Below are 17,965 nucleotides of genomic sequence, written 5' to 3' on the forward strand. Positions count from 1 at the left end.
TAAATTTTAACACATTTCATTTAGAATAATGATATCAAAAATCTTGTATTAGAATATTACCCTAAAAAGGACATATCAAAGAAATATAATAAAGAAAAATAAGTCCATAAAGAAATATGTTTTATGGCTTTAGTTGGTTAAACAATTGTTGGTGGTCATTGTTTATAGTTTTACTGTCAAGAGGGCCACATAAAAAAACAGTCCCTCATTTGGCCCCCGGTTTGTACATTACAAAAGCCACAGTCCGCGATGTATTCATGAATATTCCGATTTGAATAGCTCTGGAGAGCAACACTATTGTCTGGTTCAGTGGTCCTCAAAAGACAGATTTGGGATCCAAAACTTCACCATCCCTGTCCTCCAAGAATGTCCCTCGCCTCCTCGGGCTATTGACGGTGTCCAGCAGGAACAAACCTGACAGGGTGACCTTTTCCTCAAACCTTGTTAGCAACAAGCAGTCGTTGAGCAGGGTTGTTTAATTAGCGGCAGAGTGGCAATCGAGAGCCAGTCCGTGGCCATAGATACGGATCAATGCTCTCCAGGGAAACCACCAGGCTTCGCACACACATGCACAAATGATCCTGATGCGAGCTTACATGCCGGTAGACAATTAGAGAGTAAGATCACTTGCTCATCTTTGCTCTTGTTGCATTCGCTTACTCAAAATTTACATGTTTTTTTCTAAATTAACAACTGTTTGTTTGGGATTTCATTTTTTATTAAAATGTTAGAAAACCTTTTTAGAAAAATGTCTTGAATAAATACTTCCTATCAATGATGCAGGATTGTAAAAGGTATTGTAAAGGTGTTTGGAAAATGGGTTTAAACAGTAAAAATGATTATCGATGCTTAAATATTCAAAGTAATGAAGTAATTTTTTGATTCGATTGATCTTTATTATTTGAACAGAAAACATGATCCATCAAAAACGCAAAACTTTTTTCAGAGTTATAAAACCTGATAATAAGCTTTATTTTAGAGCCTCTGGGTCATCTTGACCCTGAGATAACACAAGGTTTAATTTTGAAAGCTTTAACTAAAAATCATACTTTTAACCCTGAGCAGTCAAATACAAACCCTATATAGAGAAAAACATTTGTTAATTTACTTTTTGTAAATTAAATTATCTCTCTCTCTGAATCTGACCATGAAGAGAAAAAAATGAATCAATGAACAATTACATAATGTGAAAACCCATCTTTCTTGACTCATATGTTTCAAATGTTAAAGTTTTGCTCTCCATCATGCAGTAAGATGCCCACGTCTAAAATCTTGACGAACGAGAGTTTACGAAAGCGGAGCCCTTTATGACGTAATAATGGCTTCAGTCCTTCTGTAATCGCGCCCTGCTTTGTTTATACAACGAGTCCCTTGGAGGTAGAGACTTCCTCGGATATATGACAACCCTTTGAGTTCAACCAATCACAGCAGAGTGGGTGTGGTTATGGTAAACAACAAGAGTTTTTCAGTGGGCGGGGCTTAAGCACATTTTCTAATGTAATCATACTGATGAGTACAATAGAGTTCCAAGATTGATTAAAGAGACACTTAAATCAACAATTTAGTTGCCCTATAAGGTTTTTTCTATCATTGTTTTCTCATTGTATAATAATAACAACAACAACACAAACAATAATAATAGTAATACAGAAATCAAACATGAGAAAAGTGTTGTAATTTTGGTCTTAATGTTATTTTTGAGCCTCTATTTTACATCTTCATTTTGAGTGCAGATGACTCATTGTTGTCCAAAAATGTCCTTAAATGAACGTCTAGCTACATCGGTCTGTAAGATTACGTCACGGTTTGCGTTCTATTACCAGTTTGAAGGATGTTTGTAAGAATGGCAGCACCTACCATTCGGTTTGAAAAAAAAAAAAAAATCAGTGAAATTGGACTGTGTTGTCTTACAAACCTTTCATTTTTGGTCCACTAATGAGCTTCTTCCTTGTCATCTGTTGGAAATAAACCTGAGTCGGTGAGAGCTCTGAGGCGTCTGCACACTGAGGTGGACATTATTGTCATTTTACAAGATACACTCGGCGGCTAACTGCGCCATCAGACCATTTCCTTCTCCGTGTAATGGCAGCAGAGCGACCGCCATCCAGCCTTTATTAAAATCCTCCTGCAAAAGTGTGCAGCCTTGTGCAAGCGCACACTAAGTAATACACACTTGCACCTGGCGAGACCCGAGTGAAAGTGAGAAGCATATACAAAGAGCTGAACGCTCAGGTTTGTTGATCTATTTTTACAGCAGCGCAGGGGGCAGAGAGGAGGGGAGGGTGGGGAGAGAATCGAGGGCTGGCGAGCTTCCTGCATAATACATAGTCCTGTGGAGGAGTGGTGGCTTTAGCAACATGGCTTTTCTCTGGCTGGCCAGGTGTTTTGGCTGTCGATCAGGAGGCTGGTCCCGGTCGCAGTTGGAGCCGGAGACCACCTGCACTTCCAACTTTCATGTCGCTTGTTTTACACATGAGCGTTCGCTCATTACATCACAAAACGGCCAACGTGTTTGACCCATTTAGAGCAACAAAAAGATCGCAATTATTTGCATCGCCATGTCATTTATGTCGATATAAAATAGTAGATCAGTCTGTCTGTGTGTGTGGTTGTCCGTCCAATATTTATATCTTATACACTTTTTCTACCACTAGACGAAATATCTTTAAAAGAAGAATGTAGACCAGTGACCACTCAAGGTTTTAGGAGGGAGGTTTTAGACAACTCGACCAGGTCCTAAGAAGATTGAGGCGCAGAAGACCAACATGAAAATTTAAAAAGGACCAATTTCAATTAAATGTAAACCATTTTATATTGTTATTTCTTTTCAGGCAATTCTAAGGCCACTCTTCATTGCATTTTATCTTGTATAGACACTTCCTTTCTTATCCTTTTTTTTGTTGGTAGCCTAAGTGTAGCATGACCTCCTACAAAAGCAAGGCTGCAGGCAAACCGGACTTTCCATTGACTGGCGTTAGCTCGTCTTACAGTTCTACCTGGTAAACTCTGACACGCACTTGTTTGCTGTTGGATATATTGGCTTTTTCCAGATTTTTCAGACAGTTTTGTCAATGCTTTTGGAAACTTCTTTTTTTTCTTTGTCATTGACTTTTGTATTTGTTTTAAGTGAATCATATGTTTTGCTGCTACTTTTTTTGCACCTAATGTGTTTGATCATTTATTTTTTTGAAGAATTGGACTTGGAAATTGAGGTATTATTCTGCGATTTCCTAGTGGACAGTTTTTGTATTTCCTTTATTTATACTGTTTTAATATCTTTTTTTTCAGCTAGTGGTGGTATATATAAACTAAATTATGCTTTAATGTCAAGGTCCATTTAAAAATCTGCTCATGATCGACTTATTCATTTAAAAAATACACATATCCATGTCAATTATAGTATCTTAAATGTGCGAGTAATCTTGATTAATTTGACCCCATAAGCGTGTTTGACTCAAATAATTATTTTTTTTAATCAATCTACATCATTATACGGGAACCCCTCAAACACCAAAATGACTGTATCGGACCACAGCCTCCCCCAGACGGGTCCGGCTCGCCGCCGAGACTCACAAGGAGGCGACTAATGAAAGCTTGATGAGGATGCTTCTCTGAATCCAGCAACATGATTAGGCTTTAATTACAGAGGGCCACATTGACATTTCCTCTGTAATTGGAAATATCGAAGCATCTGACTGCTCGTAGCAACCAGAGATCTGATGTCCTACCGTCAGTACCAGAGCTTTCTATTTGATCAAGGCTGCCAGTAAAGGCTTTGTTAGATCAGTTGCTAAGCAGCTACCTTCTCCGGGTCTCTGACATTTTCCCAGCTTGGAAACGTTGACGGGAGGTTTTTTAAACTCGTAGCCTTGCTCGGCAGTGCCCTGGCATCCTGGCGCAGCCAGATGTGACACAAACATCCTGCGTCGGCAGCCAAACGCCTACAAGACACCCACAGGCTTTGGCAGCACCCTCTCTGAAATTCTTCTGTTGCAAAAACAAGAGCTTTATGCTTGTCTGGCCACGTGAAGGACTGTTTGCCTGAAGAATGAACTGTTTCTCTATCAATGCCGCCTAAATCCAACAGCATCTTTAAGAACAACCGGATCATTTCACGGACTTAAGATGTTCACGGAACTGGAACACGGCTTTGGAGGGAAGCATACAGAATCCTGTCTGCACACCAGTTTGAACTCCAGGAACCCGTGACACACTGCAGCATGAATACTCACATGATATCCGCTTGTTTTAGCTTAATAGTTTTAGCTTGTATCTGCGTCTTGTGTTTTTTGGTTCAGTGAGTTTTGGCAAATATCTACCAGTACATAGCTCCTTGGTCCTCCATCTGAGGACATTCAGTTGTTTTTTTTGTACTTTCTTTGTTCACTGTTTTCGCGCAAAGCTCTAACTTTTCCGTTATTACCTTTTCCCCATTTTCTCCTGACTTGAAAAGCTCCTTTTATCCGACAATAGTCAATACTTTCATTTTAAAGTCGACCTCTTCATGTGGTTCTATGTTCTTTACTATCTACTGCACTAACAACCACATCCCCGGGCACCCTCTACTTGTTTGATCAAATTTTAGTTGTCGAATAATTTTGTCAACGTATTAACTATTTAAACTATATTATCATAACATGCACAAAATAGTACATACAACTAACATATACATTTTTTTTTAGATCATGCTGTTTGTATACCGTAACAGTATAATATTGGTTAAATGAAATCTTAAATTTCTATTTAAGTTTCACATTTCGTAATTTGTAAAAACACTTTCTATAACATGCCTTTAATTCAGGGATGTCAACTTAGATCCCAGTTTGAGTCAATTGAGCGAACTCTCTGTGACAGGAAGTGCGAGTCGGATGTGTCAATCTTGGAGGCATTATCTGTGCGTTCCTTTCCTTCGACTTCAGTCAACATTAATTCTAAAAGAAGTCTCCATATAGTTGTTGACATTCAGAATCTCTGTTGCTGCGGCCATGAGTTTGACATTTGATTTCATTATCTCACGGTCAAGGTGACCCTATGGCCCGAAAACAAAATGTGTTTGAGATATCCCTTGTGTTGTCTCTGGGTCAAGGTGAACAACCTCACATATGCATTGGTGAAGTTTTGTTCGACCCAATAGCAACACAAGGTATACCTCAAATCCATTTATCTCCGGGTCACCTTGACCCCGGGATAAGACAAGGGCTAATTTTGAAAGGCGTTACTTCCATCATCTCTGATCGGAGACGTGTTAATGGTAGCAGACGGTGTTGTAATCTTATCACAGATAAAAAGAACATTAAGTTGGACAGATACATATATGGTTCTTGATTTCAATTAGCCAGAAGTAAATGAAAGAAAAACCACCTGGGAGCTCGTCCGATGAGATTTAACACGCCGAGTTGGACCATTTACTAGCCGGTAATTACTTCCTAATTAGCCATCAGTTATTTGATTAGCCATTTATCAGCGAGTCATGGTCAAAAGGCAGGAATAGTGGATAAGTCTTCACCTTCCACGGTGATTAACAAGCCGTGGTGCCTTCGGAGACAGCCGGCGGAGTCAGTGAAGGTACTTTGGCCTATTTTTTTTTTCCCCCGGATACGATCAAAAAGAATGTGCGATCAGGTGGTTTCGAGTCATCCAGTGGTTGGGTTTTTTCCGCTTGAAATAGAATTTGAAAGCGTTAATGAATCTTGGATTGAGTTGGATCTACGATAAAAAAGGGAGGTAAATGATATGTTTAGCAGGAAGACGGACGGTGTTATCGCCCCCAGAAAATGATTTTAAAACAGACCAGCCAAGAACGATGAGTACTCCATGCCAAACTGCTTCTAAGATTTATTACACATAATTACATTCTTAAATAAAAACGATTCACCGAACTGTTCCTTGCATAGAGATATTACAATACCAATTTAAAAAAGGAATTATGAAACAAACCGGTAACAAAAATAAATCTCTCAATTTTTTTTCCCCATAATAAAGAACATTATCGTACCCATACATCATAATATACAAATGATAATTTTGAAACACTTTGTACAGCAGGGGGGGGGAAGGAGAGACAAGCGGAAGGATGAGGAGGGGTGGAGAGCGAAGGAAAAGAGGCGATGAAGGGATCATATCTGAGAAAATGTGAGGACCACGGGGGAGGGGAGCGCAGTGAGGGGATGCTGGTAGAAAAAAAGGGTTTCGTTTGATTTCAAAGTCAGACCTGGCGGGAACAGAGGTGGTGTCACACATAGCAATGTAAGCATCTTTCAGAAAGAGTCTGATGAAAGAACAGTGAAAAACACACAAGAAGGCGAAGCGAGTGTATCCGTGACATAGAGGTTTGTGTGCATGTTTTTTGTGCGTTTGCCCGTGTGTGTGTGGAGATTTCGTGGGTTGGGGGGGGGGGGGGGATGTTTGGCATGCATGCGGTGTGTGTCCTTGACAGGGTTTGTGTGTGTGTGGCTCAGTGTATAAAACATCTACTGTACAGACTTTGTGTTCAGTGTTTAGTCCTGTGAAGTGTACAAGCGGACAGAAAAAACATCACATAGGCAACCCCCGGCCCCCCCGCCCCCCACGCCCCAAAAAACAAAAATCAGAGTGCAAATACAAACAGACAAAGAACATACAGGCACAGCAGAATTGACAATCATTCATCAAAATGACACGGAACTCAACCACATCCTCTGGGATGATAGCCAGAGCAAAAAAAACAAAAACAAAAATAAAAAATCACATTTGAACTCCTGGTCTATCGCTGCTCTCAGCACGGAAACATTTGTTTGTTCGTGTCAAGAGAAGTTGAATTTAATCAGTGCTGCTTCCCAAAAAAGAAAAGAAAAATAAGTCTTTACCCACAGACAAGAACACATTCAGTGATGAGAGTCAGTCTGACTGGCACAGAATATGAAGAAAATACTCCAGAGCGGCACGGTTACACACACACACACAAAATAAAAACCATTCAGTCTGCAAGGAAGTCGTGAGTGCCGTGCTCAGATATCCAAACACACACCAGAAGAGCTGCTGCGAACCGTTCTAACCTTCTGGTAAATATTTGGTGTTTTTTTTTCCTTTCATTCTTTCAATCAACGTCAGATCTGCAGACAGCTCTGAATTTCATGTGTGAGTGGATCCAGAGCAGATCCTGTGGAAATCCTTCTCATTCTAAGATGTACATCATTATTATTCTTTACTACCTTTAAATGAAGGATCTAGTTCCCAAAGTTGGACTCTAAAAATATCAGTTGATAAGAACTGATTTGAGATTGATTTTGCCAATAAGTGAGTGAGTGAAAAAGTATTTAAGTCTTGTTTAAAGTAAAAAATAAAGTCTCATTCGATTTAATTTGAGTCACATTCAGCTGACATGTCTAAACTAGTTTTATTAAAAGATATTGAAAGACAAAAAAAACATTATTAAAAATCGATTAGGATTAAAAAACATTACTTGTTTGAGTTTCCTATTAAATTAAAATATAATTATTGTTTTCAATAAACCTTAGAGACTTAAGACTTTAACACTTATATTTCAGTTGTTTTAGTTCGTGTCCTGGGCAAGGGTTAAGGACCATAAGGCATGTGGGTAAACACGTGATCATAGTTAATATATCTAACTGTCTTTTTATGATGGGGACATTGAACAAGTAAATGAAACAGTTTTGACACAATAACAGTTCAAAACAAACTTATTGCAAGGGTTTACAGATGATGTTTGTTGATTTACTTGTTTTCTGAAAAAAACTTCAATAAGAAAACAAAAAAGTTAGAAATACAGCTTGCAAATAGCAGAATTAATCTAATTTTGATGCATCTTTGAATTTAAAAATTACCTATGGGCGTGATTTTTAAGCATCTTAAAGAGAAGGATTGCCACATGACAGCACATGTTGGTTTCTGTATATTGAAGAGGTTTTTTTTTTCTGAAAATGTCTAGCGCTTTCAATGGAAATACATCGTAATTCTGCAGGTTTTTTGTTCAGTTATTGTCGTCATGATGCGTATAAACCCTCCTAAAGAATGAGAAAGATACAAAAATTGTTCCTTGAGGAACACCACGTCACACATCATACGTATGTGAAGGTTGTTTTTATTATTTTGGTGCAACAGGCAGTGGTTTGAGTGCAGATTTAAACCCACATGGTTCTGAGCATAACAAAGATATTCCTTTGTTTCGAAGGAGGACACGGTCGGCTCGGCCTGGACAAATGTTAATTTGCTCCAGGTCCAGCTCCATCGCGGTTTCATGAGCTGATGGTGCAGTCCTCCTTGCTGACGGAGCAGATTTTGCTCTTCATAACCTCGTCCTGCCACCGAGTGGAAATCTGCGCCGCTCACTGCCTGCTGATCCACCACTGATATGATGACTGACTTGTCATCGGCCACCAGCTGTGACTACTGAGACGGAAGCCAATTTTTAATGTGTAATGAAAGTGTCTGGCGGTGTCTGTGGAGATGGGGGGGGACGGTCGCAACCCCCACTTCCTTCTTTTATGGGCTTGGCAAAAAAATGTATACACTTACAACAGATACATTCACATTGATTTGCTCAAAGAACAGCAAAATTGATTGATTTTTTTTTTTTTCTACATACGCCTCTGTGTACAACTGGAGCGAAAAATCTGCATTCATGGGTTCAGGAAGTCAGCAGGAATGTCCGTAAATATGCATAGGGCTTGGACCTGATGCTGCTTTCTGAAAGTCTGCAAGCTGCTAATTTTGGAAGGGCGAGCGGCTCGTATCAGACAAAGAACCCTCCTTCACCTGAGGAGCCAATCACTCTCAAATGCCAAAGAGATCATTTCAGGCATCCCCAGTAGACACTTTTTTTTTTGGCTGTATCCTTTTTCAACGTATATTTCAATAACAAAGAGGAGTTTTTTTTTTCTTAATTTAGAAACATATATAGCCTTTAAATACATTTCATTTTGATGTGCTATTGCAGTCTTCTAGCTGCTTGAACTTGTGCATGTGGCTCGTACATGCTGTATCAGCATTGACAAAAAAAGCCAAATTTTGGTGACTCCTGAATTAACCACCAGTTCAAGACAATCGGGCTTTTTTTTTATCTTTTTTTTTTTTTTTTTTTTTTTTTACAAAACTGGTTTGCAAAGAGTCAATTGTGCAACAATTTATGTCTACATTTCATGGTAGAACAAACCCTCAGGATTCATCAATTTCCTGTGAAGATGCTAAGTATAAGCCGGTGTTCTTTGAGTCCTTTTGAAAGATCGCTGACCCTCGTCCTGAGGAAAAACCTTTCTTTTGGATGAGGTCTCTGGAACGAGTCTTCTCTCCGATCGCTCTCCCATCCCACGTGTGACCGATGCTTCAATCCAATCTGAGCAGAACCTGCTGTGTCCATTTACAAATGCATCCACATGGTCGCTGATGTTATTTCAAAACTCTGAATCTGTTGGTACCCCTTTGCAAAGAAACCCTTCTACGATACATCTCCATCTTTTTAATTAAGTGTGAGTCCATATTTATGAGAAATAAAAGTGCAAAATTCAGGAGTTTTACTTTTAATGTATAGTGTAAAAGTATGTAATTTACTATGTATATCCAAAATTGGGTAATTATTGTGTGGAATCGTCACTTTGGCTTGAGTTGATGGAAATGATGCGGCTTCCGTTCATTGGAATCCGAAACATGTTAGTCAGCCTCACAGGAGTGACTTGATTGGATATTGCACTCTTTATGACTCACACGATGAAACAGTGGGATGTATGCGGCAGAAGTACAAGATGAAAAAACACAAAAAATGCACTGCGTCAATGCTATATGTAAAAGATGATTAATGTTATTTAAATAGAGGCTTATTCACTAGTTTCTTCAATGGATGCAGGAGGTTTTGTTCTTCTATTTCACCTTCAATTAGCAGATTATAGTTCAATTATATAACATTTGACATATTTGCTACACGATCCAATGGATTCTGGAGTGCAGTGCATTGTTTGTTTTTTGTTTTTTTCCCTATTTTTTCCGAGTGTAAAGGGGTACCATGTCGTGTTTGGCGGCACTTCTGCATCAGCAGGCCTGACATTTTGGAAGCTCGTCACAAGGGGATGACGCCTAAAACAAAGAGCTTTTTGCAACAAAGATGTGGTCCAAAATTCCTTCTGAGACACTTGAGAAGGGCTGAAAGTAGAGTACTGTATTGTCCCGGCGACAACTGGGGAGGGGTGGGTCGGGGGGGGATGGTTTGTGTGGCGGTTGGTTTTCGTCGTGTGTTTGGCTCACAGATTGACAGAGTCAAGGTCCAGTGACGACCTCTTGTTATTGACGGGGTCCTTTACAGTTCATCATCTCGTCCGTCCCGCTGATGTCCATTGGTGTTGTTTTCTCTGCTAACCTCTTCATCTTCTCCTCTCCCTCCACAGACCTCCGACTCCTCGCTTCAGATGTGCCTCTTCATGTGGAGCGCCAAGTGATCCGACCGTGAGAAACACCTGCAACCAAGAGAGAAAAAAAAAGAACAAAAAAAAAAAGGCTTGTTAGCTCATTGCTAATGGACCAGCAGTTTGTTTTGTCAATTGAGCTAAATGTTGCTGTTAGCTAGAGCGCGCTGAGACGGTGCGATGAAGATGCAATTAGTATATGTGTAACTAATTCATAATCAGCATTTTCAGCAGGAACGCCTAATGGCTTCAGCTGCACGCTGAACAAAAAAAAAACAAGCTGCAGATGAATCTGGAGAAATAGTGGAAAGAAAGAAAAGAACTCGAGAGCAATAAAAAGGTGCTCAAGATAAACTGTTGCCACCCACTCTGCAGTACTGCTCGAGGGTGCAAAAACCTTTTTACAAATATATCAACTGATGGTAACACATTGACTTAATTTAGGCTGGTTGTTTATTTCATTCTTTTTTTTTTTATTAGACCTCCAGTGTGCACTCTCTCAGCATCATTCCCATGAGGAGTGCAGTGCATTCTAATTGCGTGCAGTATGTTCTGCTCATTAGTGTTGGTAAAGATAAAAGCCACTTTCCTGAGAAAACGTTCACTTAACAAGAATAAAAAGACATTATGTAATTACACGGCAGCATTGTTTTCTGCGGTGACCCGATCCAAAGATGAGACCAACTTAATTTGACTGAGATATACTGTCGGTCCTCAGTAGTACCTTGAATTTATCCTTAAATACCTTTTAAAACGACAACAAACTTGACATTTCACGATTTAAGTCTTTCCTCAACACGTACTTTAACATTTTTCTACCTGAAAATTTTGATCCATATTCCGTAGCATCAAATTAATTATAAATAATATAGCATCAAAAGAGACAAAGTACCTTTACTGAGCTAATGATCTTGTTTTTTTTGTTTTTCTTTGTAATATTATCAACAGTATAAGTCGTTTTGGATTGATTTTTTTTACCCTTATGGTAGACTAGAGTATAAGACCTCAGGTCGTACTTTAAATCAATTTTACATTGACAAGTATCTGGCAATACGTATCAAAATACAGGGACAATGATACGATACATTGCGTTGTATTGCAAAACCTTAGAAGGATTTCTGTATTATCTACTACCAGGTCTCTAGCTTTGCATCTATAGACCGTATAACTGGTTGCATTCGCTCTGAAACCAAAATATGTCTAAACATCAGCTTTAAAAGCTGCTGGAGTCAACTGCATCCTCTTGTCCTCAGTCATCGTCAGGATCTCATAGGATTACATTGTTAAATTGTTTTCAGTTGGATTACGGACAGATGTGTCATTGGATTTTAAAAAGTAAACTTCCCCTGTTAAATGTACTTTGGAAATATCACCATTTTGGCGTAAAAATAATGTGACGCTATTCTGATTATTTATCTTGAGTTGCAAAACCTCCAAATCACTCAAACTCAACAAACATTCCCACAATTATATTACACTAACAGGGAAAATAAATACTAATAATAAAAACAAAAACGTTATACAAGATTTATACAATAGAACCATTATTCCTGCAATGCATGCTGGGATAGCTTTTGGTATCCAATGAATATGATTCGTTATTAAACCTAAAATTACAAGCCACCAGAATAAATTGGGTAATTTGATCCACTTTTGTGTTTAACAAAAAAACAGATTTTGGTATTTTGTCTTTTACCAGAAATCAATGGTATAATCAAAGGTCACTGGTTACCAGTTTTCCCGTTAATTGTCCATTATGTGAACTTAAATACACACGGACAATATTGACTTTACTCAATTATGGGTAAGAATTTCTATAAAGGTCTTGTGTAAAGACATTATGTTCACGTTCATAGGACATTATAATGCATTCATAAGGTTTTAAAGAAGAAGTTAGGTCTGTTTATAGTCGATTATAGCAAATCATAATATGATTTAAAAAGTTTTACAAGTGATCAACGTTAAGTCTTATGTAAAGCAACAAGGGAACACTGTCTTGTTATTCCAAACAACATAGATTGCATTAAAAAAATTGTCAAAACTTGAAGCAGCTTGAAAATAAATAGCAGTACTACATGATACCAAAGTACAGACTGATTGATACACAACAGGACATGACATTGGGACGAGTTGCGGTATTTCCAGCTGTGACTCAGCGCTTTTGTACCCAAAAGTGTGTTTGTTCACTTGTCATCTCTGTCACTTCTTGGCAGCGACTCAACGTGGAGCTCACATTTTCCAGTGTTTGCAACGCGTCCAGATAGATCAGAGGTTTTTTTTTTTCTTTCCAAAGAGGAACGACTTCGACTGATGAGCCACAGCCGTCCTTCTGTCTGTCATACACCTGCATGTGTGTGTGTGTGTGAGACGTGCATGCGTGAGACACCCGGGATTAATGGAAGGCTCGGGAGACCTGATGTGTGTGTGTGTGTGTGTGTGTGCTCTGCCAGACAGATGGTAAAGTATGAGTCAGGACTCGGGGGCATGACACCAGCTGGCACACCGTGGTTCTAGCTCCATCCACCCCCTTCTCCCCTGACCCCCACCTCACCCACAATCTTCCACCCTGTCCTGCCTGTATCTCCTCCTCTTCCTTCATCCCAGCAGGGGGGCCCTGTGTGTGTTGGCTGGAGGGGCCCAGTGACACATGACGGAGGTGGGCCTGGATAAAAAAAAAAAAAAAGGCTTCGGGGAGAAGGTCTGGTGGAAGCAGGAGGTGGGAAATCATCGGGGAGGGCGATGGTGTGGGGGTACTGTATTTACAGTCTGTCCAGCTGAGACCTGATTAAGCTGACACTGCGCTCAGCCCTCTGTTGCACACACACACTCAACTCACAGGTATATTCTCCCCTCGTCCACTTAAAAGATGAAAGATTAATGACTAATATTACCAACTAAATGTTTTATCATCAGGACATTTTAAATGGGATCACATGACATCTATAATATCTTTGAATAAGCCTAATAGAAGCCATTAGTTACGAGACATATGGATTTAAACACTGTCATTTTTTAAATTTAATACAAAATCTATGGTAAATTGTTATCATATAAGTGGTTCTAAATCCTTACAGGTCCAAAAGGAAAGTGATTTATTTTGAAATTGAATTTTTATGAGCCTGTGAGTCTTGTTAACTAGTAATAATGACCACGTTGTTGTAAAAAATCCACTTCAGAGCTCTTGCTGATTCCACATTATGATAAGATTTACTTTCACTTTTAATTCATGTCACATTTCTTTCATTTACTTTATATTTTTAGGGGTTGGTCTGAGAATATGATGCTGACCTTAAAACATCCACGGTGCAATGAACACTCGGGAGACCAATTTGCTGGATGACTAACAAAATGGTTGTGTGTTTCTGATTTAAGTGTTGTGGGGTTTTACACTTTTCAAGAGTTTTAAAGAAGATTTACAGATATACAAATGTGTCATAAACCTTAATTTAAGTCAAATAAAGTCAAAAAATAGTTTTAATCTACAGCGTAATAGCTGTTTTAGATACACGTTAATACTGTCATTTATTTATTTTAAATAATGATGGTTTATAATTATATATAAAACTTATAATAAGATTTATGAAGTACTATTGGATAAATGTCTTTATTATGAAAAACATATTTTATGATAGATTTAAGCTTCACTAAAAATGGGCTTAGTCAAATAAAGTATTTGTTTTATTTTGGAGCATAATAGAGGTTTGAGATACACACAAATACAAATTCTCTAACCATTACTCAAATAAGAGTCTTCATTGTCGAACAAGTGTGAAAGTAACTTTTAAAATCAGGGTCAACGGGAGAAAAGGTTCTATTTATAAGCAGTGCAGGGTCTGGTGTGGGCATGGGGGGGTTCTACCCGAGACAATAAAAGCCTGAAAGTAGGTTGGACCAGGCTTCTGTACAGCTCACATTAGTTATCCTGCCAGCACTCCTAAAAAAGCCTGTTGGTACTGAACACACCATCCGTGACGTGTTACAATAATCTTGTTACATCTCGGAAAATGAAACAAGGCCGAACGTAACGGGTCGACACGGGCAGCGGAGCAAGAAGCTTTCGGATCACATGAGAGGAGTGAGTTGACAAACCTGTCACAGTGGTTGCACTTAAAAGGTTTGGCGCCGGTGTGTTTACGATAGTGCCTCGTCAGCTCGTCGCTCCGAGCGAATCGCCACTCGCAACCTTCCCAGGAGCACTTGTACGGCTTCTCACCTGAGGACGAAAGAAGAAACACAGATCACATGCTTGCTGTTGGAAATAGATAGAGATAGTGATGCGCTGATGAAGCTTCATGAAGCAGTGTCATGTTGTTTAGAGGGCAGTAGGTGGCGCCATCATTTTTAAAAGGATGTGACGTTTCATTAGAACAGTTGTTTAAAAGGAAAATGATGCAGAGACCGCCATCTAGTGGACTCTGAAAGTAATGACACTGCTTCATGAAGCTTCACCAGACCATCACTAGCTAGAGACATTCAGTGGTGCTGAGGAGGTCAACAGAATCGTCACGTCCAAACTAGGGATGAAACAAAATTAAAATTTCTGTTTGAAAACCAAAAAGCAGGTAATCGAGGCCAATGAAATGAAACTAAAAAACAGAAATATAATTATTGGTAACTCTCAGATTTTAATTAGTTTTGAATGCTTAAAATACTTATACAATAACAAAAGGATTAAAATATATATTGCACTGACATTTCAATGTATTTTAAAACAAAATGTTTCGTTGTCAAACTAAGTCTCACTCGTCACTGATGTACAGTTTAATAATGCACTGACCTGCTGCAAGATGTATATCAATGCAAGAAGACCACTGGCTTAAATGAGCTTCTAAACTGGACATCATGTTCCCTAAAGTACTCAAGGGAACCAATGCTTAGCAGAGAACCTCATTGGGGAACTGTAAAGTGCCTCATCCTGTTTGGAGTGGGTCATAAGGTCAGATGTATCTATGGCTTTGTGCCAAATAAAGCATAACACTGTACTTATCTGGGTTTCTTCGCTCCCTCAATATGTCTAAATCCAGATACATGAGACTCATTCTCCATCCAACTAATAATATTAAAATCCTTTGTATGATTATATTGTTGGAGTAAGTGATACATGAACACATTAAAACAGGTCATTTTACCAAATTACTTTTCTATGGGTGTAAATCTGACGTAACGTTATATATTTAAAAGCCAGCGTTTGCTGTGAGAAAAAGATGTGAAGTGAAGAAAGTGTGCCTGCAACTGGGGTCCGTATAAACCTTATGGCAACGTATCAGGATATAAAATTGGCCTGTCGTAACACATGAAGAAGGAAAGATCTTACACATCATCTCGAGGAGGATTTACGTCGGTGATGTAAGTGGAACCAACATTGTTTTGTATTTTTAGCAGCTGGAGTGAGCGAGTTCAGTTCTTTTTGAAAATGTGAAACGGAGAAGCTCTCACCGGTCTATAAAGTTGCTGAACAGGCAGAAGAAGAGTCTGAGGAGAGAAGTGGAGCTCGAGGAGGGGAAGTGGAGGAGACGGAGCGAGGATTAGATGCATTTGGGGGGGGAAAGGTGGATGAGAGTTGCTGAGATGAAACCGCGAGATGGGAAAGTGGAGAGAAGTGCTGCAGAAGTGGATTAAGGCAGAACAGAAGTGTGTGTGTGCGTGTGTGAGTGTGTGTGTGTGTGTGTGCATCTGGGGGTGTGTGTGTGTGAGTGTGTGCATGTGTGAGTGTGTGTGCATGACTGATAATTAGGCCAGTCACACGACATAAAGGCATGAAAATGACAATCTGCCAGCTGTGTCCGGCTCAGGAAGATGTCACCTACATCAGTCGCATCCCATCTGGAGCGCGAGCGGCGACACTGACCAGTTCTGCTCCAAATATTCCTTCTTTTTTTTTTTTTAATGATAATCAAAACAACACAATCAATGTATCAAATACTTCTCTTTGTCCGGTCGGGGGCCATTATCCTCACCAGCTGTTGTTGTGGGGGGGGAAAGTTACTCTTTGTGTGCTCAACAACAAGCAGCTTAAAAAAAAAAATCAATATCGTATCGCTGTCTTTGTGCCCATTAGCTACAGCCCGGGCACTTAAAGGTGTTGAAAGACAACATCTGACGGACTGTGTCTTAAAGGTTGTGATGGAAACAAGCAGGAATCCATATTGTAGAAGAAGAAGAAGAAATGCTTTTAAAAAAAATGCCACTGACATACTTCTACTTATGGTCATAGTTCACAGACTTGAGGTTAAATTCATTTTTTTTTATATAGTTCTTCTGCATCACAAAGATAAAAGTTGCCATAGATATAATATAATAATATAATACACTGTATAATTACTCAGGTGAACAACTGAAGTACAATGTTAATACTAGTTAAATAACAAAAGCTTCTTTAGTTATCTTATTATTATTATTTCACAAATATTAGGATTTAGCAAAATGCTATCAAAACTACTTTGCACTTTTAAGAAAAATGAAAATGCAAGAGCTACAAATTAAAATGTGTAGCTAAAGCACCGACACCCTAAATGTATTCTAAATAGATCAGTACATAACTCTTGTTACTCTTCTTTAACATTTCCTTTTCCTTATTAATTGTCTCGTGGTTTATCACGTCATGCTTTAAAGGCAAATTCATCCTTTAGACCTCGTCAGTGAATATAGTGATATCAGTTATATGTCAATGCTTCCTCAAAAATGATCTTTTTTTTGGGGGGTTGATTCGGAGGCTGAGTGCAGAGGTGCCCTCTGGCCACTCTTGCCCGCCTCTGAACACGTTTATTGACCTTCGCCTGGTCTATGTTGGCTCTACGTAAATTAGTGAGGTGGTCCGAGAGGCCGAGATGGAGGAGGGGGAAACTTGAAACGCTCTTTTTTAGTGAACGTCCAGAGCAGTATAACCTTGGGTTTGAAATGGTCGGGTATTTTTTTATTATTATAATAGTCCTGATGAAGTAAGATAAAAGCCCTGTATCTGTTTCTCATCTTGTCCTTTATTTTTCTACCGCCTGACTTACCAGAAATAGCCATAGCAGCAGGTCTGGACCATCCGGCTAAAGCCAATCAAATTCCCGGGAGACAGGGATGCCTGACTGTGTTGCCTAGCAACAAAGACTAAAGGGGCGGGGTGGTTGGTGCACCGAAAGACTGGGTGGAGAGTCGGTGTAACATGAGGAGGCAGTAGTCCGTGCAGCTGCCTGGATCTGGCAGCGGCATGCTGCCATGCCACCGGCCAATTACTGAGCACGCTGGCAGAGCACGGAGGCTGTTGCCTAGCAACGGTAACTGTAGCGCGGCGGCACAGGGGCGGGTGGGAGGAGGAGGGAGTCGTAGAGGTGCATGAGGAGGAGGAGGAGGAAGGAGGAGGAAGGAGGGCAGTGCGACCAGAGCCTGCAGCGCTACATAACTGCTCGGCTACCAACTCCTCCAACGATACGCTGCCCACGTCGCCTAGCAACAGAGCACCCCCCCCCCACACCCCACACCTTCCTTCCTCATCCACCCCCTCTCTGTTCTCCCTCAAGATGTCCTCACCCAAACAGGCATGTCGAGCAGGTACACACTTGCCTTCTCAAAAATGAAATTTTCCA

At 39.7% G+C, this 17,965-nt stretch overlaps 1 protein-coding gene across 1 annotated transcript in view; it reads right to left on the reverse strand.

Moving 5' to 3' along the window:
• Positions 1-5,822: 5,822 nt before the first annotated feature.
• LOC148079726 (Krueppel-like factor 7) overlaps positions 5,823-17,965 on the reverse strand; it is a 49,655-nt gene continuing 37,512 nt past the window's right edge. Inside the window, exons 3-4 of the mRNA XM_087791394.1 lie at positions 14,481-14,604; positions 5,823-10,442 (exon numbers count right to left, since the gene is read on the reverse strand). Of these exons, the coding sequence (XP_087647520.1) occupies positions 10,391-10,442; positions 14,481-14,604 (176 nt within the window). The 3' untranslated portion in view covers positions 5,823-10,390. The remainder of the gene's footprint in view (positions 10,443-14,480; positions 14,605-17,965) is intronic.

This window comes from Callionymus lyra, chromosome 5 (assembly GCF_982586985.1).
Source record: "Callionymus lyra chromosome 5, fCalLyr1.hap1.1, whole genome shotgun sequence".
NCBI lineage: Eukaryota > Metazoa > Chordata > Actinopteri > Syngnathiformes > Callionymidae > Callionymus > Callionymus lyra.